Source organism: Corvus cornix, chromosome 1 (assembly GCF_000738735.6).
Source record: "Corvus cornix cornix isolate S_Up_H32 chromosome 1, ASM73873v5, whole genome shotgun sequence".
Classification (NCBI taxonomy): domain Eukaryota; kingdom Metazoa; phylum Chordata; class Aves; order Passeriformes; family Corvidae; genus Corvus; species Corvus cornix.
The window spans coordinates 92,060,489-92,082,606 of record NC_046332.1 but is presented as its reverse complement, the minus strand read 5'-3'; the positions used below and the strand labels follow the sequence as shown (position 1 = coordinate 92,082,606).

Genomic DNA, 22,118 nt, shown 5'->3' with positions numbered 1-22,118 from the left:
TTGCTTGCTAGGCTGTAGTGCTTTGCCTCTTGGCCTCAAGCAGACAAATTGTCCCTGCTTCTCCTGTACTCAGAGTAGGTCTTCCAGGGCAAAGGATGGTATTTCATACACCCCTGACTCCTGCTGTTGGAAACAGCCAGCAGCTGCAGATAGCAGTAGTTGGAAATGGCAGAGGATATGGAAATTACCATAAAAATGGCCGTGTGTTAATAACAGGGGTCTATCTAAACAGTATTTCATGTTCACTCATGACCACTGAAGGAAATGAATAGAGAAAGTGTGTGTGATACCCTGATACTCTCTTAGTGTCTGCCTGTTTTCAGCTCAGTGTATTTTCTGAACCTGCTGTGGTTTGTGTCTTTGTATCTCTGAAATACTTGCAGTTTCTCATGGGGATTCACATCAACTTTTCTGTCTGTGCCAGGCTTTGGCAAAGCATTCCACCAGTGCACAGCCACCAGGAGGTAAAGTATCTCCTTGTAACTCTGGTACCCAGTACCATTGCTGATGACCCCAGTGCATGCACTGGAAAGAAAAGTGATCAGTCAGTTTCCCTTCACCCTTTTCCTGCCTGTTAATGGTATCCCTAAGTCATATCCTTCCCACAAAGAAGTCTTGACAAGTGCAGTTGTCTCTCTTGTAGCTGCTGCTGCATATTTTGATCGTCCCTGCTCCCTTCTCTGAGCCTTTCCAAATGGAGGACCTAAGCTGTTGTTTTGTGTGGAAGGTCAGGCATGTCACTGATGGGCTGTTTCAGGAAAGAGTGTGGGTTAGCAAAGGTACTCTTCCATTTTAGCAAACTTGTATGCTGCTACAGGAAAGGCTTCCATCAATCCAGGTTGAACATCTCTTTTCTAGGAAATCTCAATCAAAGTTCTGAGAACCAGTTTTATAAAACTTAACTCATAAAGAAATCGTTGGTCTTTTGTTGTCCCATTGTAAGCAGGTGGAAGTTTAAACATTAAAATTAATTATCCCTTTGCACTTCAGGCATTTACTTCATCTTTTAGGCAATGAAAGATGTAAGGAAAAACTTTCCATTATTTTTCAGTTCTGTCTAAAATGAATGTATAAAAATAAAAGGTATGGGATATTCAAGGACAAATTTAAAATGTTTTGCAAATTTGTCTTGTGGCTCTAGCTCAGTTTATGCTTGGAAAGTTTCAATTTTGAAGATCATTTGTGTGTGTTGTTTCGGTTTGGAGTTCAAGCCCTTGGAGTTTCTTGCTTTGTTTGTTTCCAAAATTCAATATGACTTTTTTCCAGTAATACTTTTGTATTGACTTTTGCAACGTAAGCATGTCTTCTACTGTATAAGGACTTTCTTTTTAGTATTCAAACCTGAATTTATTTTTTAATTACATAGTTTATTGTTGTCTTTCTTATATCATGTGATGTTTTTGTCCTAATTTATAGTCTCTATTTTATGTAGAAAATTGTTGGGGTTCTTTGCATTATAATGTGAGTTATACACAGATACACTGTGACAGAGGGCAACTCCTTTATGCTCTAATGCTTCTAATATATTTTTCTTGCCTAATTCAGGAAACCACTGATTGCTTGTGTGGAGAAGCAGCTGCTAGGAGAGCACTTATCAGCTATTTTGCAAAAAGGTATTTTTTTTAAATTAATGTAATCTTTGATTAGCAATGGATTCTCATACTCTGCAATAGCTATAAATTCCACAGCTTTTACTTTAGGAGGTACATCAGCCATGGGAAAAACTTCCACAGACACAGAAAGCCAACCCTGTGACTGTTACACCCACTATGACAAGTTTATTTGGAAAGAAAATGTCTAAAATCTAATTCCATGTATGTAGAGGTTGCTAAGCCTCTAAATCTCCTTTGACTTGCAGTGGCTTAGGAATTAAACCTTTGGAACTGCTTATTTCCTAGAATTATGTAGACTACTGAATGGGAGCTGCAGTTACTGTTGTAGCTTCTTTCATGTGATAATCACACAGCTCAAGTGCAATAGTTTCACTTACTCTTGTGATTGTGTAGTTTAAGAATCATGAGTTATTGGAACTGGCAGCATTCAAGGCAATGAACTTTCATATGCCTTTGTCTGTACGTTTTGTCTGGCAATTTCAGATAAGAACTGCAGCTTTCTTAGTTCTTATTCAGACATTAGTGTCTTCAAACTGCTATTTCTTTGTTCCTCTTAAATTTTAATCTCTCATTTTTCACTGAATTTCTGGGTTTGTTCAGTATTCCCTGATCTTTTAATACTTTAAATGATCTTTTCCTTCTCTTGCTGTAGCCATATTTTAGGTTTTAGATCTTCTAGCAAATTCTCCGTACATCTGTGTTTTATGTTGCAAAACTGATGTCCCTGGTAGTCTGGTATCTTCAAGCTTCATCACATCCATGTTTGTTAACACTTTCATGTTGTTACACATACCCTTTCCCATGTCTTCCTTTGTCCCCTTTAAAGATGACTTACAGTCACAGTTTCTCTCAACTAGCCTGAGGATAGGTTGTTTCACTGTTTTTTCGCTCATTTATAAAAATGAGCTTGGTCACTTCATCTTAGCTATTCTTAAACTTACCATAAACAGAAGGTAAGAATAATTACATCCTGCTGATACAGGTCAATTTTGCTTACTCTTTAATTCAAGTATGATTTTTAAGTAACTTTTCCAGTGGTAAGCTTGTTTATCAGGTGGCTTAAACAGGGAGTATGTGGTCTTGTTTAAAACTAAACTTTTTCTTGGTTTACAATGTATATGAACCATCCATGTAAATACAGAGATTTTTACATTTTTTTATCTTTCTGGTTACTGTGCATTAGGACTCAAGTATTGTTGGATCAGCTTGTATTGTATGTCTCCACTGGAAAAAAGTTTAAAAATCTTCTATCATTGCATAATTTTCTGTATTCGTTTGATCTAGGACATGTTTTAATTTGCTTATAACATCTTAGTATTCTCTGCAAGTAGAAGATGATACTGCCTTTTGTAGGTCTTCCTCATTAAGATGAGGCATGTGAAGTAGTCTGCGGGAACTCATGCCTTCTGATCAACAAATAAATATGATTTCGCAGAAGCTGCTTGTTGTTTAAAATACACTCCACTCACACATCTCACAACTTTGAAATCATACCCTATTTATATACTTTGCTTACTTATACATTCTACCTACTTATCTTGTACTACTTACACATATCACTCTACTTATATGTTTTCTTACTTATACTTTTTACAACTTCTACCTAATACACTACTTATACGTTTTACTTATACATGTTACTCTTACATCTTACAACCTTTACATGATACTCTACTTATATATTTTGCAGCTTTTACATAAGACAGTACTTACACATTTTGCAGCTGCTGTGCATGAGATCTCACATTGCTTGATTGGTTTCTCTATTTTGTCCATGAGCTCCACACGCACTCTTCTGGTAACATGATTGGTTTTAACCTAGTGCGGCACAGTTCTTTTTTATCTATTCCTTGATGTCTTGGTATTTAGCTTTTCATCTTCTTCTTTCCCAATTCTTTTCCACTTTAGCACAGTTTACCTTTCAGTCCTTGATGAATTCCTGAGGGCTCTAACAGGTGGGGCTCCTGATCCAGGCAAGCAGCATCAAAATGATAACAGCAACAACACCCATCCAGTGATCAGCAGCCAAGTTAGTCCAGGAAATCCAAACAACAAGACAGCAAAGATCAGGAAGCAGATATATGCCCACCCCACCTCTTGCTTCTCGAACCTTCAGACTGGAGCTTAAAAACCCCTCTTGGGGCTGATGTGCTGCAGCTGAAGGTGGAAAAGCCAGGTGAAGCCAGTGAGGGTAATTCCAGCCTGGTCCCACTCTGAGGGCTCTGGTAAAAATAACTAAAAATGGTTTGGCTGGGACACACTGTCAAGGTTCAAATACTTTACAACAGTAGTGAGTTTGATACAGGAAGAAAAAAGCTTAAAAATGTGGAGTCTGTATAAGAAACCTTTTTTTTTCCTTACATTAGTATAACTGCTGTTGACTAGATATTGGTGGGGGTTTTTTTTGTGAGTACAGTAGATTTTTCCAAGGCTGTGGCAGTGCTTTCTGGAAGCTCTCTGAAGCCTTTTATCAGAGGACTTTGCTGCATGTTGTTTTCATTTGACAAATGTGTGACTAAATATTTTTTCAGTCACACAGCTAAAGTTAGCGGGAAGGCTAAGTTTTATGATCTAGGTTATAATAAAGCAGTTAGTGTATTGGTGTCTTTAAATGCATAGGAGGTAATGCTTGACTGGGATGGGCATCTCTTAATTAAGAGAGCTGGGGTTGTTCAGCATGGAAAAGAGAAGGCTCTAGGGACACCTCATTGTGACCTCCCAGTACTTAAAGAGGGCTTATAAAAAAGAGGGGGCAGATAGTGATAGGTCAAGGTAGAATGGTTTTAAACTAAGAAATGAGAGATCCAAGATGAGATGTTAGGAAGAAATTTCTCTACTATGAGGGTGGTGAGGCACTGGAACAGGTTGCCCAGTTCAGGATGCCCCATCCCTGGAAGTGTTCAAGGCCAGGTTGGATGGGGCTTTGAGCAACCTGGTCTAGTGGAAGGTGTCCCTGCCCACAGCCAGGGCTTTTAACAAGATGATCTTGAAGGTCCCTTCCAATCCAAGCCTTTCTATGATTCTTTGATTTCCAGGATTCTGTGTTCAATGACAGAAGAGCCCTAAAACCCTGTATTTGAGACTGTATAGTCTGTTATCTTACATTTAAAGTATGTCTGTTCTTCTGATATCTCAAAAGTTTAGGAAATCTCAAAATAGTAGACAAAAGTTTACCTGACATCATTCTTGAACATTGCTTGCCTTTCTGAACATGTAAGTAAGTTACAATATAGTGAAAGTATTTTTAAGCTGAAGAATATAGTAGAATATGGGTTAATTTGGTAGTGATTTGCAAATCAGTTTTTAATATCATTTTAAAATTAGCATTAATGACACATATTTGGTGAAGTAGGACAGTTGTACAGTGTCAGCTATGCTGATGGTATGATTTGTCAATGTGTGTAAAATCAACCTTTTTGTTTTTTAAAAAAAGATGTCATAAATCTTTGATGCCATGCTCCGGTATTACTAAAGCCTCTGTAACTGACACCAGACAGTGTACTTCTGATTACACTGTAACTACCATTCATCATACTCTCAAACGGAAAAATGTGCATGAAGTTATTTGCTTGTTACATTCCTTGAGCTTCACTTCTCCATTTGTTAGTCCAATGTGTAGGGTGAATCAACAAAGCAAAAGTTGCTTGAAAGGAATTTGTAATCTTTTGTCATTCCATTGGTAGGAGCATAGGCTGTTCCCAGCACATTCTTGATCTAAAGACATGGCTCCCCATGTGCCACAGGAAAAAAATCATGTAGAGTATTTCTCATTAGTTTAAATTTAAGGAAGTTTACTTAGCTTTCTGGGTTTTTTAGAGGTTCTTGATAAAACTGTACCCTTGAAGTCAAGCTCTCTTCATAACCATTCTGCAAAAGGCTTACGATCATCACCTTGTTGGGAAAGTATTTCAGTTGAAATATTTTTTGAAATAGTATACAGTAAATAATTTCATCCAGTTTAAACAAGGGGACTTATCAGTTGCTTTCAGAAATTTAACCTTACAACATTTGTATGTTTTAAGGCCACCAGAGGGAGGGTCTTGTCTTTTGTTATATTTCATAGACATTTCTCTAACTGTATTTATGCAACTGTATTCAAATTTTCTCTTTCTTCTAATTTAATTTTTTTTAGGACTTGATAACCTACTTGATGAAAATAGAATATCAGACTTGACCCAGACGTACCAGCTGTTCAGCCGGGTAAAAGGTGGGCAGCAGATCCTTTTGCAGCATTGGAGTGAATACATCAAGGTATTTCAAAGATCTATCACTAACGTAAAAATTTGTGCTGTTAGAAATTTCTTCTGTCAGAGCCAAGAATAACATGTAGGTGTATCACCAAACTTCTGTTCTAAGTAAATATGGGAGGGATGTTAATGCTTCCCCCCTCAGTAACAATCACATGATGAGAAACAGCAACACCTGCTTTGGTTTTAAATTTCTACTTGGAAATTGCTTTCCTTATAAGTTCGAATGTTATACAGGATGTTTTTGGTTGCTTTGCTGTTAAATACAGCCACATGCACATGTGTTCAGAGTGTGCTGGACTGTACTGTGTGTTGTTTTGCTGCAAATACATTCAACTGTTTACATACCTGCAAAACCAGTGAAACATCAGATGTCGCTATTCCTCTGCAGGTTAGCAGTGCTACTTGTAACCAGCCTACAGCAGTGCTGATGAGTGTCAAAGCTATTGGGAAGGGAATGCTCCTATTGAAAATAATCCATCATTGGTCACATTTAGATGCTTTGGGTTTGTTTGTTAGGCGTGATATCCATGTAGTATGCTGGCCCAGAGAGCTTGTACTCTAGTGCCCTTCCAAGAAGGCAGGAAAGCTTCACAGAAGATTTTTCTCCCTGGAGTTGATAATTCCTGATGGAGTGGCTCTCCCTTGGATTGCCCATGTGTTCATCAACCTTCAGGACTAAGTGCACAACATCAGTTAATTCCAGAGGTGCCTTTTCTGCACACCTATGTCTGGAGTTCAGCATGACCCACCAGTGTTGCAGCTCATGGGAGTGGAACGTGGTTGCCATCTGCCCCCAGAACTGAGGTGGAGTTTACACCTTAGGGTGTTGCCCAGTTGAATGGTTTGCTGTGGCTGAGGAGCATCATCTTTCTTCTTCCTTTCTCCCAGATCAGGCTCCTCTCTTAATCCTAGTGCTGCCTGCCACACTCCATAGGATCTTCTGTGATCTGTTTTATCACAATACCTGGGCAAGGTCAGTTTCATCCCAGGTTTAGTGAGCTAAAGAGACTCAGAGAAAAGTCCATGTGCTGGTCAAAAGAAAGAAGCAGGAGTTTTAAGACGGGTAGAAAATCAGGAAAGGAACCTGTCCTTTCACAACAGGAAGTTGTTAAATTGGCTTATCATACCCTGTATCTCTCAGAATCAGACCTCTTACAGCTTTAAGATGGTTTTGTACATACTCAAAAACATAGAAGACCTCTTCTGTAGTGTCAGTAAATCTCCTCCTTGAAAACATTGTGTGACAGTAAAGAGAGGCTTCAAGGACTCCTAATGTGTATCTTATGAGCCAAGTTACTGTGGTAAAGGTCTGTGCTCCATTGTAGTCACCTTTTTGTGATTTCAGAGGTGCCATTTAGCTTTCTGTATCTTGGTTTGCAGTTTGCAGAATGGGGGAGAAAGCTCTGCAATATATAAATGTACCTGATGGAAACTGTGAGATGCCCAAATACTGTGTTAATGAAGGGGAAGTTGTGACAAGTGAACGATCTGATGGGCTAGGTGATCATCAGAGGTCTCTTCCAGCCCAAGCCATTCTGTGATTCTGTGATACACTTGTTGAATCTAAGGGCCTTGGGAGCCTTGTGTTCAGCTTTACTCTGAAAGGGAACTTGAGAGAGATCTCCATGAAAGATGACAGTGGCTAATTAGATAATGCAGTGGAAATTCTGAGGCTGGAGAAAGATTTTCCCCTATCTCTTTTAATGTTTTTGGCTGACATACTTCAGTTGGTGAAAATATACCAATTGAATACTGTTTTGCTTTTGCTGTGCTGATGTTCCTTTTTCTCACCTCGGAAAAGTGATCATTCTGTCCAGAGCACTGATCGGTGTTACTAAGCAAATGTAAATTGTCCAGTAGGTAAAAATCCTCCCTTACAGGATATTTTGGTTCATTAAACAAATGGTGTTGTATCTCTAAGATAATAAGTGTAGGAACAGGAAGAGGAAGTCAGGTCTGTGACTGTTTCTTGTGCATGAGAAAGTTTTGTTTCCTTGCAAGTCAGCTAGGATTTTTTTGGTTTAGAGCCCTTGATGAAAGAGAATCTTTGACTGCTAAGCAGCAGTTAAATTGTTGCTACCTGTTTAATCAAGTAAGCTCTCTAGTGGGTTTAATAAAAACAGTGCAGTTTTCCTTTATACTTAACATTTCTGAGGCAGTTTCCATTTAATTTATTTTACATGAATCATAGTTCTGTATCTCACTGTAAACTTGCATGTCATAGTCATGTCTACTGTGTATTTATTTAATTATTTTTTCACTTTTGTCTTAAGTGTAAATAATCTTTGAATCAAACACTAATGTTTGAAATCCATTAATGTGTGTCTAGTTTTTATTTTAAATTTCAATGCATCTCATTTTTTAAAAACTTGAAGTCATAAGTAGTTCTGTAAAAAAAATTACTTTTTCTAATGATAAATTTTATGAGGGTAAATGTCTGTTGGGGGAGATAGGTAGCACTCTGAAGTATTTTACTATCAAAAGTGTTTGTTTTACAGAACTTTGGGACAACAATAGTGGTTAATCCTGAAAAAGACAAGGATATGGTGCAAGAGCTACTAGATTTTAAGGATAAAGTGGACCATATCATAGAAGTGTGCTTTCAGAAAAATGAAAAATTTATAAACTTGATGAAGGAGTCCTTTGAAACATTTATCAACAAGAGACCAAATAAGCCTGCAGAATTGATAGGTACACAAATATTTTTCTGTAAAATATTTCAAAACTCTGTAGAAGGCATGATAATGCAGCTGAGTGTGCCAGTGCAACGGCGGTGCAGTCGCATCCTGCTTTAGGCACTGGTTTTGGGATCCGAGGCGAGCGTTAACCCGGGTGCGTGGCGGGCCCGAGAGCTTGGGTGTGCTGTTAGGGGGTCTGGCGCAGCACATCACCCTCCTGTCCCTGCGCTCTGCCGCTTGCATGGGGCCTGCTGCTAACAACTGCTCAGTGGAGCTCTGGGGCTGCCACAGGAGTAAATGGTCATGGGGAAAGAGCAGCTGTGGCAAGTAGAGGGGAACTGGCTTTAATTGTGGTAGTAGGGGAGTTCTGTGGATGTTCTGGATCCCTCCAAAAGGAGTAAGTACAGCCCATCCATCTGCCTTGATGGCTGAAGTTGGGATGACAATTTTAAAGCCTTCAGATACAAGGAGTTTTAATAGAGGGGGAAAAAAACCCACTATCTTGACAGGAGAATTAGTGGTTATTAAGGGGAAAGATAACAACAAATACTTTAAAAATACTATTATTTTGTTTATCCCTCATCTGGCAAAAGCTGTCCTAACAGTATTGCCTACTGAAAAACTGGAGCTGTGGCATTTTACATCAGGAGAGGATCCTGCTCCTTGCTTGTTTGTTTTTCCTCTGTACTTTCTTTTGCCTTTATTTGGCTTTTGTGTCTTCCTTCTAAAATCAGCTTTATGTAGGACAGATTGCACAACATAGTGATACAGGTTTAAAGCCATGATATGGGCTGTTGTCATTTGTGGATCATGGTGTTCCAGCTCCCACAAAGGTTTTCTTCTTACACAGAAGGTTGTATAAGGATACTAATGTGGCTTAATGAATACTTAGCTAAACTCAAGGCTTAACCTTATTTCTGGCATTCTGAAACTACTAACTGGAAAGCATTGCTTTTGTTTAAATTTTAATGTGCTCCTGCCAAGGAGCATGAGAGACATGGTAAAGGTCTACAAAAATATAGTCCTCTTTGTTGTTTGTTTGTTTCTCATAAAATACATTCATGTACATTGTACACTTCCAGAACATTGTCTTTCAACAAATAATGTGCTTGTTATGACTATAACACAAATATTTCAAATGCATTCATTTTAATTATTATACTCTGCTCATTTTTTGCCTTGGACTATTCCTTTTTGCAGTACTTTTCCATTATGCCACTAATACAGGAGGGCTCTTGTCATTCCACTGAACATAGGGATGGGAAAAGGGAAAACAGAAAATTTAGCACTTATCCTATATTTTAACATACAGTAGTATTTAACACAGTAATATTTCAAGCAGGAGTTGCTTAAGTTGGTAATTTTTGATCTTTTTTTAAGCTGTTACATAATTTTATTTATTTGTAGCAAAATATGTGGATTCCAAATTAAGAGCTGGTAATAAAGAAGCAACAGATGAAGAACTGGAAAGAATCCTTGACAAAATCATGATCATATTTAGATTCATTCATGGTAAGAAATAGTGGTTCACTGTTGATGCAATTAAAACTGTTCCCCTTGCTACTAGCAGGGCTGCTTTCCTCTGAATGTAAGAGATCTTTTTCAGCAACAGTTTCTGCTCAACTTGGTCTTTAATTCAGGTTGCTTTACACCTGAAGCAGCACAATAAATATACCGGGGAGGACAAATAGTTCTATGGAGATTGGCAAGTTACAGACCTTTCAGAGTCTTGTGAGTGGAGACCTAAGAGTTAGAGGTGTTGCTGGAAGTTTTTTACATAAATTAACCATGTCTATAACCACAACCTTTCCTCTAATGACAGTATAGACTTCCTCTTTCCTATCCATTTATGTATGTTGTAGGTACAAAGCATGAAAACCCGGCAACTTCTCTTTTGACTTTTCTCATCATGGCTAAGAAGGAACACAGAGAAGGGCTCAGAATAGTAGCAAAAAGTGTTAACTGCTGAGTTTCACTGCCTTTGAAATGCACTTCCCTCATGTATGTCTCTATCTGAGCAAAATCCTTGAATGTGTTAGGAGATTTTTTTTTTTCTAGATACCCTAAAAACCAGTGGTCCAGTCCAATACAGATACATGGTCACTGTTCTGAGGGAAGTGGAATGTGTGTCCTGGGCGGGGGTGGAATAGCAGGAACTACCCAATTCGGTATTAGTTTGTCTGAGATCTGTGGGGTTCTCTCCTCATAAAAAACCCCCAACAAGTACAATATAATGGGAAAGTCAAGTCATAAAGTAGTATCATTTGCATAATTGAATCATAATTGCATCATTTTTGTCAGATGGAGATGGTGAATGAAAACAGTTGTACTGGCAGCTTGTCAGCCTAAGAGATTAATTTCTGTTAATCTGAAACTTTCACCAACTCTTCATATTTTTTGTAGTACTGAGCTAAAAGCGGAAATTTTATTTTGAACTGTCTAGTACATAAGAGCTCTTTTAAAAGCAGATGATAATTAGGTAGTTTCTGAGCACTGGCCTTTTTGATAATATCTTGATGGAGCTGGTTCATGAAACATCACTTCACCAGGACAGGATGGGCAAGGAAGAAGACTATCATAAGAAGCACTAAATTGGAAGGTGTTTGCAAGGAATTGCAAGTGGCTATTGCAGGCAACACGAACAGTAGCTTGCGTTACAGTGAATTTGTTCCTCTTAAAAGGGAAACACCTTGCTGATATCTTTGTACTGTCAATAGGGAGAAGCTTGGGTTTAAGGTGTGAAAGTTTGTGGGTATCTGTATGACTCCTTCATTTTCAAGTCTATTGGCAAATCAAGTAAGAAGACTTCGGTTAAATTTTTTTTCACGTTAGGCTTTTAAAGTACGTTCTTTAATACATAGAAAAGCTCCCCTGTCCTCCCCCCCTTAATAAATCAGACCAATGGAGGGAGAATGTTCTTCTGGACTCCGGAGTAATTTATTGTGTTTTGCAGCTGCTCCAATGGGAAATACAAGGCAGCCCAAGTTCCTGGGGGAGAAATAAGAAAGAAAGAAGTAAATATTTTGCAAAATATGTTAAAAATCATTAAAATATAAAAAGAACAAGTTGTCTACGTGTTTTTATTCACTGCTGCATAGTTAATATTGTTCTGCTCATCAGCTTTTCATGAGAAAGGCTCATGTCACAAACCTGAAGGGCAGTGATGTGGAGAGAATGTATCATTTAATTTTACTTTATTTTTTGTTTCAATTTCCTTACAGGGAAAGATGTGTTTGAGGCATTTTATAAGAAAGACTTGGCCAAAAGACTGCTGGTTGGAAAAAGTGCATCAGTAGATGCTGAGAAGTCCATGTTGTCAAAGCTTAAGCATGGTAGGTGTCTTCAGATGTATTAATGTTATATTACTTTTTGGCATGCAACTTGGAATCCCTATTTTTTCATGCTTTTAGGAAGTGATAAGCCAGATTTTAAGTAATACCTGAACAGTTCTTACTTAAATACTTAGGGGGGTGTGTGTGTATATGTATGTGTGTATATATTTATAACAGCTTTCATTATGCTCAGCAAGAACTATTGGGCAGACTTCCTTGGTATGAGACTGGTTTATTTAATATACCTACAGAGGAGCAAAATCCTGAAAACATGTACCTATTTGTGGGTGCTCTGTAACCTGGTAAATGTGGCTCAGCTGTCTCAGGTTAAATGTTTATCACTTGTTCTGTGCTTCTTTGTAATTGTGGGATCTTTGCTTTTTTTTTGTGAGACAGAATGTGGTGCTGCTTTTACCAGCAAACTGGAGGGCATGTTCAAGGACATGGAACTGTCCAAAGATGTCATGGTACAGTTTAAGCAGGTACGTTTAGCTTTTGTTTGTATACTAAATTTTTCACAGTCACGGGGAGGCATTTAATTGTGTTATACCTTGGATTAAGCTAAAATTAAACAAAACAGCTTTTGAGCAGGTCCTAGTAATAATAATAATGTCTACTTACAGTTCTGTTTATACAACAGAATTTATTTATTGTATACAATAGTTTTACAGTTTTGATTCCTTTTTAAGTAAATCGGTCTAAATACCACATAGTAATTTAGTTGACTGACATGTGTGAAAGTCTGTATCCTTCATTCTGTAAACTGCTGCTGCTCTAATGAATTTTTTGTGATTGGCCCACACCAGTGAAACTCCCTGAAGGTCGTTAAGTGCACAGAAACAGTGTATGTCTCAGCCCCAAAGTTTCCAAGCTGTTGGTGACCAAGGGAATGCTTTCAGGAAATTCTGTATATGCTCACTGTGTTGTTGCATTTCTCCCTGGGTACTTGTTTTGGGGCCTTACTGAAGTCAGGGTGCTGGGTTAGAGATCTGACCCAGGACAATGCCTGTAATAAAATACTGTAGAGACTCTTCTCTCCCAGATTTTGCAGTCTGGCTTGACTGATGCTCTACCCCAATTATATGAAAAAGTTTTGTCTAGCAGATGTAGAAGTCCAAAGAGATCCTTTTCATCTTGTAGTCCTTGCCATGGCTTCTGATCAAAAGCTTTTCTTCTTTATTTGCATGTGATTAAAGTTTCTTTGACGTTAGCACCCTGTATAGACAGTGGTCTAGGATATTTCAAGGCATGTTGATCTTTTCTTTGGACTCCCACCTGCTTGCTGTGTTTTGAAGTTGGGTCATTAGAAAGTTACTCAAAATCCTAGTAGAGCATGTCCAAACAAGCATGTGGCCTGTAAGAATTTTTTATTGTTATACTAACCCTAAATTTCCAATTTAAGTGTATACATTTTCTAATTTAGTATGTAGATAGTATACTTGAATAATTTTTGTCTCTTGTATTTTAGTATATGCAGAACCAAAGTGACCCAGGAAATATAGACCTGACAGTAAATATTTTAACTATGGGATATTGGCCAACTTATACACCTATGGAAGTCCACCTAAATTCTGAGGTTAGTGTTTGAATTCTTCTTATAAATGCACTTTACAGAATGGAATCATTGTCACAGGGTGAAATAATGTCCTTCATTTTACGTTTTTCTGCTAGATATTTAAGGGGTTTATGTAGTTTTAAAGATTCCAGAATTGCAAAAAATAAAATGCAGCGGATAAAATCCACCTTATTCAGATGATTATTTCACTTAGTGTGGGGTTTTTTATAATAATTTATATTAATAGGAATAAAATTGCCTCACTTAGCATTGTAGTCAATCACTTAAAAGTTGGTAATTGGTCTGTTCACCACAGTTTAGTCAATCTTTAACTACATTGGTTAGGCACTTTGAACTAGTCAATGGTTATGTTATTGCACGTTCCTTTTTTTGAAGATCCTGCCTGTTTCCTGCAATGTGTCACACAGAAAATAGCCCCTGCATTTAAATAGTATTTGCCTGCAAAATGATTGTTTCCAAGTTGAGAGATTTTTGCAAAGCTCCTGTCAGTAGTGATTTAGGTTGAAATGTGTATTTGGAGTCCCCTACAATACCTTGCTTGACTGGAGGTGTGGGAAGTGCTTCAGGGGCCAGAGGTGATAATGGGGTTCCCACTCAGTTTGGAAGATATGGAAGGTCTTGTGCTCTTGCTTCTGAGGTATCTTTTCCTCCATGGCAGACTACTTCTGAAAGATCCAGCCTGAGCAATCTGCGATGAAAATGGAGGGGTTGAAGCCCCTTACTTGGAAGTAAGAGGGCATAAAGTTAGTGGAATTGGACTGGAGTTCCATTCCATCCACAACTTACAGGAAGAACTTAAGAGCACATGGTACTAGCCAGTGTAAAGGTGTGAGATGTATGCTTTTTGTCCCATGATTTCTAGGTCAGATTCAAAGTCCAGGACAAAACCAGTATCTATTTCTGAGGTTTAAAACCCTTTACAGGGAGTTTATTTTACTGTTATTTAAAACAAAAGCAAGATAAAAACCCAAGGAAAATTCAGTTATTTTTGAATTGAGGCTTTCTTATGTGTATAATAGTACCAATGTACTTGAGAGCAGAATTTTCCTCTTTGGATTAAGTTTTTCCCACAAAAGAGCCTATTATTTTCTGTGGCTTTTTTTTCCTCAACGTGGTTGAGGAAAATAAAGGAATTATGTGTGAAGTCATTTGGTATCACTGCACTGGTATAATGCTAATGTTTTTCTCTCTTTTCTTTACAGATGATAAAACTTCAAGAGGTATTTAAAACCTTTTACCTGGGAAAACACAGTGGTCGAAAACTTCAGTGGCAGACCACTTTAGGACATGCTGTCCTAAAGGCAGAATTTAAGGAAGTAAGTTTGCTTGTATAATGCTTTGCCTGTTGGGTTAAAATTTAAGTCAATTATTTGGAATCTAGTAACGTATTGTATTTTTTTATAAAGGTAGTAACATTTTTGTGGAGGAACAATCACGTCAATACTATTATTTTGTACAGAAAGTAGGCTTTCTATAATTAAACTGAAATACTACCTAGCTAACAAGACAACAGTGATACCTTTTGGTAATATTCATTTGATAGGAATTGTTGCTCATTCAAATAAATTAGGTTGTAATAAAGCAAGAAATTAAAGCAAGAAAAAGAACACAGCATTTTTTATCTTTAATCTGGAATTGTTTTGATTGTAGAAATCCTGGTGATGCTTTTAGTATGCTTGACATACAAAAAGAGACTGAAGGGTGTTAGTCATGTGATGGCTGTGGTTAAAATTTAAATGCTTGTTGAATTATTTAACTGTTAAATAACTGCATTGTTTGTTCATGTGGTTTTGTTTTGTCTCATGCAGTATCTTGCCTTGTAATAGTGCAGCTTCAGTGAGCCACAGCAAAGACAGAACAACCCTTGAATTCTTTTACTAACTCATTGTGAATATAAAGTACAGAGAAATTCACTATTGATGGTGGCAACACCAAAATTTCATGTATTGTAACTAAAATAAAGGATGTGAAGTAAATACCAGGCCATTCTAACAAGCTTCTGCTGTGTACTGTATTGTTACTGTTAGAAGAGCAAAAAAAATAGAGGTTTTAAAAATATCCTGTTTCCTCAATACTACATTCAGTCTGATTCTTCTGTGTGCCAGGCATTCTAAAATGCATATCCATTCTTGTAGAAATAGAAAAATTAGTGTATACTTTCTGTAACTGTCAAAGGTAGGGGGTACAACTGAAAATTCTCTGAATATTACTATTATTTGTTGTTTCTCTTTTAGGGGAAGAAGGAGTTTCAAGTATCGCTCTTTCAGACATTAGTATTGCTTATGTTTAATGAAGGGGATGAATTCAGTTTTGAAGAAATTAAAATGGCCACTGGCGTAGGTAAGAAGAATACTTTTCTGATTCTTAAATTTATTTGTCAAGTGATTGCCAATTATGATTTGGTATGTAAAGGCCTAATTTAAAGAAATTTGTCGTGGTTGTTAGGCCTAACTTTATGCTCCAATAGCATACACACAACAAAAGATGAGGAAAACATACTGCAGGTATTTCGTAGTATATTTTCTTAGTGTGTAAAATGGATGCTTCACAAAATTATTAGTAAGAGCTGTGTGGCATGTGATACTCCTAACAACCTATTAGATTTACAAAATATATCATTGCAATTCTTAAAATTTAAATGGTGATAAAGACTGTTCTGTGTACAGATTAGTTTTGCTCCCTTTCAGTTGGGGGTGATTCAAGAGAGTATTTTCAGTGGAACTGTTGAGAGCTCACCTGCCTGTTGCCCATTACTGTTGCTGGGGTGCCCCTTCACAGCAGGTCTGATGTGTTCAGAGCAGCAGTGTGTGCTGGGTGTGTACTTCATAGCTGCCTGCCCCCGTACTTTTGAACCTGAAGGACCAAGAAAACTGAGGAAGAGTAGTTTCCCTTTTAACCATCTGCAGTATCTGTCTTCTGTGTTTTTATGTTCTTGGATGGGTTTTTCCCCCCAAATTCTTACACTTTCTTGAAATAGTTAGCCAAAACACTGTCATCACTACTCTCTGAAAGTTCTGCATCAATCAGCAGCTTATACCCAATAGTCCCTCACATGTGAAACTTAAGATCAACCTAATACAGCAGTATCTGAGAGAATTTGAGCCCATACAAGTACTAAAATATTGTAATATATTTACTAAAATACTGTAAAATGGAGATACCAAGAATCCTTGCAGTTCAGAATGATGCATTGCAGAAGGAAGTACAGCTCCATTGTCTCAGTGTCAGTGCTTCAAGTTGCTTAGTCATCCTCTCCATTAGTGGTAAGGGAGCTGAAGAAAATCCATGCCAGTGATAGTAATCATCAGGATAGTCTGGAGAGACTCAATAGGTTGGAGTACAATGTTTACAGAACAAACACAGGTTCATGCAAGCCCTGATCCAAGTCCTGCTTTCTCATCTTGGATTGCTGTCCCTTGGAGCTTGCATTCTGGCTGCCTGACAGCAACTGATAAAGCTGCTGCATGGAAATCCATTCCATTATAGCACAGAATAAGGAATTCAGTAGACTGTTCTTAAGGCACCTGGCTGGAATTGATAGTTGGGAGCTACCTATATGTCACTGCACTGAGCACCATGTCTGTATTTCTCTCCCCTATGGAGAATTTAGGTATAGAGACTTAGGTAGTAAGGACAGTTAATGGTCCACAGGGTTTCTGGAAGGCCAGGATGAATGGCTTAGAGTCACAGAATGGCTTGGAAGGGATCTTAAAGATAATCTAGTTCCAGCCCTCTGCCCTGGGCAGGGACACCTTCCATTACACCAGGTTGCTCAGAGCTCCACCCAGCCTGGCTTTGAACAATTCCAGGGAAGGTGCATCCAGAACTTCTCGGGACAACCTGTTCTAGTGCCTGACTACCCTCAACAATAAAGAATTTCTTTCTAATACCTAATCTATTCTGTTTCAGTTTGAAGCCATTCCCCCTTGTCCATATCACTACATGGTCTTGTAAATTTACAAGTCCCTCTCCATTTTTCTTGTAGGGATTAACTGGCCATGGTTGGAACTTGTGTTTTCCAGTCACTGTTAAAATAAACTACCTTCAGTCTCTTTAATGAGATTGTCCCTGGTACATTAGGACAGTGAGAAAATGCATAAACTGTTACTCAGAGAAAGAATGTTCACCTTCTCTCTGCTAATTGTGCTGCTTTGAGATGTGTTGTCCAAATATACTCCATGTTCTTACTTGCCTTATTATCAAGGAAGCCGCTAGGAGCTGTAGTAGCTTTTACTTCAGGGATTGATAGGTAATTGTAAATTCCTTCCCTTGGGCATACTGTAACCTGTGACTTGACCTGCAGAGCTCCATAGTGTTTTAACAGCATCCTTGTGTTTGGACAAAAACACAACAATCTGCATTTACTGAGGTTGAAACACACAAAATGTCTCAAACAATATAAATGCCTGTTTAGCCCACATGGTTTAAAGGGGTTTTTTTAGAAATCATAGAACACTTGGAAGCTTAAAAAAAAATACAAGGTTGCTCTGTGTGAAAGCTTAAGTATTTTAAAAATAGCAGTAGTGTTAATCTTTTACTCAGCTGTACTTCAGCACTAGACTGCAAAACCTTTCTTTCAGTTTTTAGACTAAAACTGTTCAGGAGATCCAACACATTTAGTGATAGTTTTATTCTGTGAATAAAGTATTATAGAGACTGCAGAGGCTGTTTCAATGCAAAATCTTGATACAAGACTTTGCTACATAATTATTAGAATGTTTAAGACTTCATTTTATCTTCTTCTCTAAATGCTTTTAAGCCTTAAATATTACTAGGTAAAGTTTTCCTCACATACTTGTGTCTACTACTTTCCTGTTTTGGGGGAAGTTTGACTATAACAGCTGTCAGCTCTACCCTCCCACAAAACATCTTCCTGTCAATTTAGATGTCTGTAATTTTATTCTATTATATGTTTTCTGCTGTGTGACAAAAACACTAAAATAAGGGGCTTGAGTTTCTTGTCATACTGACCTTTTCTGGTATAAAGTTCTGTTACTACCACACAACTAAAGCAATAGAACTAAGTTTGTGTTAATGTGAAGTCTTTTCTGAAACTATTTTGGATGGAAAACTCACTGATATGAGCTTAAGTCTGTCTTTTATGATTTATATAATCCTGTGTGTGCTCTCAGCACTTAACCTGTGAAAGATGAGATGAAGTATGAAGGCTGTGAGCTACTTTCTAATTGGAACTTAGTTGGAAGAAAGTATTAACATAAAACCACTAGCTTTTCAATTTTATTTCTAGATTAATCACATAAAACGCTTCATGTAAATGTTTTGTTCTGCTTTCTCCCATATTTGAACTCCTTCACAGAGGACAGTGAATTAAGAAGAACCTTGCAGTCTTTAGCTTGCGGGAAAGCACGAGTATTGATTAAAAATCCAAAGGGCAAGGAGGTAGAAGATGGAGATAAATTCATCTTTAATGGTGATTTCAAGCATAAATTGTTTAGAATAAAGATCAACCAGATTCAAATGAAAGAAACAGTACGTACTTTTTGCATTCATTCAGTTTATGTATTAACTGTTTATCTACATGTCCCATATGGAAAGACATAATCTCTTGTAATTTTTGCATATAAAGAAAGGAATATTTAATTTTAAAGGCTATTTAATTTTTAGAGTAGTCAAGATGACTCAGAGAGGCAATAAAGACTTTAAAATCACTGAAATTGAAAACGACTTAGGTTGCTTCTTGCACTTGCAAATTTAAATGCCTATATATTAAACTAAAAGGATGTAGAGGTTTCAGTCCATCTTAGAAGTTTCTGTGGTATTGCTGAAGTGTTGGTACTATATTGAACTCATGAATCAAATGTCACCATGTCACTTCTATATTTAGCAGGTAAGAGGGCTATAAAAGTCAGGGTAGTCCCTGATTCTGCAGTGGATATCTTTGTTGTATCTGAATCCCCATTCTTGACACAAGATGACATATTTTAATTAACATTGGCTTGTTTCTTTTTTGCCTTTGTGTATTGAATTCCGTAAAAGTCACACTGGAGTTTGACACAAAATGCTGCTGTATTTGAGTTGTCAAACTGTTGTGTTCTCTCAGAAATCTGAAGGGAGTTTTTAATACTTACTTTAACTTATCAAATAATGTAAAATAAGACACATTATTTTTTCCTTTACATTATTGTTAATTTTCTCTTTTACTTGCTTTAGCAGTACTTCAGAATCACTTAGCTCTTAGAATGCAGTAATGTGTGCATCTGTCTCAAGAATGAGTAAGAATGCATGAATTTCATTTTACTGCAAAGGTTAACTATAGACATGTAATTAATAAAAAGTAGTAGCAGAAGGTGATATGATTCGTGGTGTTGTATTGTTCTTCAGGTTGAGGAACAGGTCAGCACAACTGAAAGAGTATTTCAGGACAGGCAATACCAGATTGATGCTGCTATTGTACGAATAATGAAGATGAGAAAGACTCTTGGTCATAATCTTCTTGTTTCGGAATTGTATAATCAGCTGAAATTTCCTGTAAAGGTAACTTATGTTTTTGTTTGTCAAACCATCCTAGATTTATCTAAATATATGTAATATATTTTTCTATTCAGCTTGTCCACAAGAGCAAGAAATGTGAAATATCATAGAATTAAACATAAAGATTAAGGTATTATGTGAAGAGAAAGAAGCCAGAGTATCCATAGTACATTAATTATATACTGTGGTGCATTTCTTACGTAGTTTTTAGCAGTATTTTTAAAAAATATATTTGCCTTTATATTACTAACTGTTACACTAATCTCATCTTTTCTTGTAGCCTGGAGACTTGAAAAAGAGAATTGAATCTCTCATTGACAGAGACTATATGGAGAGAGACAAAGACAACCCCAATCAGTACCACTATGTTGCATAAAGAAGAAATAGTTTTATTTTTAAGAAATTAAAAGGCAAAAAAATAAAAACCAAAATCATCCACATATATCTTCAGGACACCAAATACCTATGCTGTTCCAGACTTTTGTTTTGGCAGATTTCAGGTTGATGTATATTATTCAACCAGCTGCATGCACTGCTGTGGAAAAGCAGCAAAATGACATGTTAATTGATCGCCTTTGTCAAGACTTCTTACTAATTTTAAATGTCCTGGGTTTTTTTTACCCTTTAGTTAATCTTTTGTTCTCTTGGGTTCTTCAGAATTTAGTTTTACAGTTTTGTTTAACAATGTCATTGGAGTTGGATGGAAAGGTAAAATCACCTGTGTGAGAAATACTTCTGCAATGGATGCAAGTCTGGTTTCTTCATTTAGGTGTTCCTAACTGCATCCATAAAGTCCGTAAATGCTGCATTCTTTAGCTACAGTGACAACTTGGGTAACTTTTTTAAAACCCTTCATTGATGAACATGTATGTGTAAGCAGTGTTGTTGAAATACACTGAAGTTTGGAAGTTTTGCACCATGAAAACCCTTAAACTTGCGTTCAGTTAATTTTCTTCCAAGTTATTGCAAACTTCAGTCTGGTTTGGATAAATCAGGTTTTGAAGTGAGATCCTTGAAGTGCCAAGAGGACAACTGCATTCATGTGTGTACTGAGCTGTTGGATTATTTAGCTAAAATATGGATTGTTCTATTACTACTACTTCTGCTGGCTTGGGTGGCAAAGATTAGATCTGAGTCAGAGGCCCTACCTCATTTTAGGGCAGCAGGTGTATTTCACTGTTTCTGTAATTGCTGTAACATTCAATTCTGCCTTGAAAATAACATCCAGGGAACCTACTGTACAGTGTGCTCCACTTTAAGAAAACAAAACCTTTTTTTAAAAAAATACTTTTATGGTCTCAATATTGGGAAAGCATAGCTTTTTGTCTTGAAAGACTAAGGATTTTGTGAGTACTTTGTTACATATTGTACATATGTAAGTTGATTTGAATTAGAGTGAAAGACACTGTAGGTCTGTTAGATAATTGTAACTATAAGGAAGACACCTTTTCTGGTAATACTTGCAAGACTGTTTATTTTCCTCATCTGTCTGCTGGTGTGTTTCATTCTGAAAAAGAGCTACCAAAGGAGTTTTGATCACTACATAAATGAGGATTTAACTGAGCTTCTTGAGAGATACCTTACTAAGTTTATGTAACATGGGGTTTGTGCATCAATTAAAAGGCCACCTCTTCTTAAAGTAAACAGTGCTGAGTTGACATCTTGTGGAACTACATATTAAAAGTCCTTATTCTGTCCTCTGGTGTCATTAATTGTATTGCATTCTGAATCATTTTTGTTCCCTTTGTTTCAAAACTAAACACGTTTAGTTTATTGTATTTAAAGCATATTTAATATTATAATTTAATATAGACTTATTTTAATATTTGAATCTTCAGTTAATGCAAATAAAATCTTTGATGCATATTAAGTATTCATTTCTTAGCCTTTTTGAGAATGTGGCACTTCAGTTTGTGTGGTTGGTTCTTTAGTACACCATTCACTTTGTAGTTCACTTTTTATGTGTATGGAAACCAATGAACTCTATCTTAGCAGACTTTGTGCCTCACAGAATATGTGCCTGACAGAAATGTGATGGCCAGAGAGGCTTTATCCCCACTGAGAGCTGGCAGTAGTGTGCAGTAGCTGTTCTGAAGCAGTGAGAATGTACTGCCTGCACCTTCCGAACCCAAATGTTCTGGTTCAGTGGTTTTCAACAACAGCTTCAGGCAGTGGTA

The 22,118-nt window shown here is 37.1% G+C and overlaps 1 protein-coding gene and 1 long non-coding RNA gene across 5 annotated transcripts in view; one reads left to right on the top strand and one right to left on the bottom strand.

Annotated features, from left to right (window-relative positions):
- CUL4A (cullin 4A) overlaps positions 1–21,638 on the top strand; it is a 36,021-nt gene extending 14,383 nt beyond the window's left edge. For 2 of the 4 annotated variants that reach the window (XM_039549683.1, XM_039549685.1), the window contains 12 exons: positions 1,546–1,613; positions 5,746–5,864; positions 8,362–8,554; positions 9,949–10,053; positions 11,763–11,873; positions 12,270–12,355; positions 13,342–13,449; positions 14,652–14,765; positions 15,684–15,789; positions 18,767–18,939; positions 19,792–19,944; positions 20,222–21,638. In XM_039549683.1, the coding sequence (XP_039405617.1) occupies positions 1,546–1,613; positions 5,746–5,864; positions 8,362–8,554; positions 9,949–10,053; positions 11,763–11,873; positions 12,270–12,355; positions 13,342–13,449; positions 14,652–14,765; positions 15,684–15,789; positions 18,767–18,939; positions 19,792–19,944; positions 20,222–20,317 (1,432 nt within the window). In that variant the 3' untranslated portion in view covers positions 20,318–21,638. Of the gene's footprint in view, positions 1–1,545; positions 1,614–5,745; positions 5,865–8,361; positions 8,555–9,948; positions 10,054–11,762; positions 11,874–12,269; positions 12,356–13,341; positions 13,450–14,651; positions 14,766–15,683; positions 15,790–18,766; positions 18,940–19,791; positions 19,945–20,221 lie in introns of those variants that run through there. The other 2 variants (XR_005601507.1, XM_039549690.1) reach the window with 2 other exon arrangements.
- Positions 10,698–17,191, bottom strand: LOC120409735. The gene is made up of 3 exons (XR_005601508.1): positions 16,186–17,191; positions 13,983–14,791; positions 10,698–11,529 (listed from the first exon to the last, which is right to left on the bottom strand). It is a non-coding gene; the product is annotated as an uncharacterized LOC120409735 (long non-coding RNA).
- Positions 21,639–22,118: the final 480 nt, after the last annotated feature.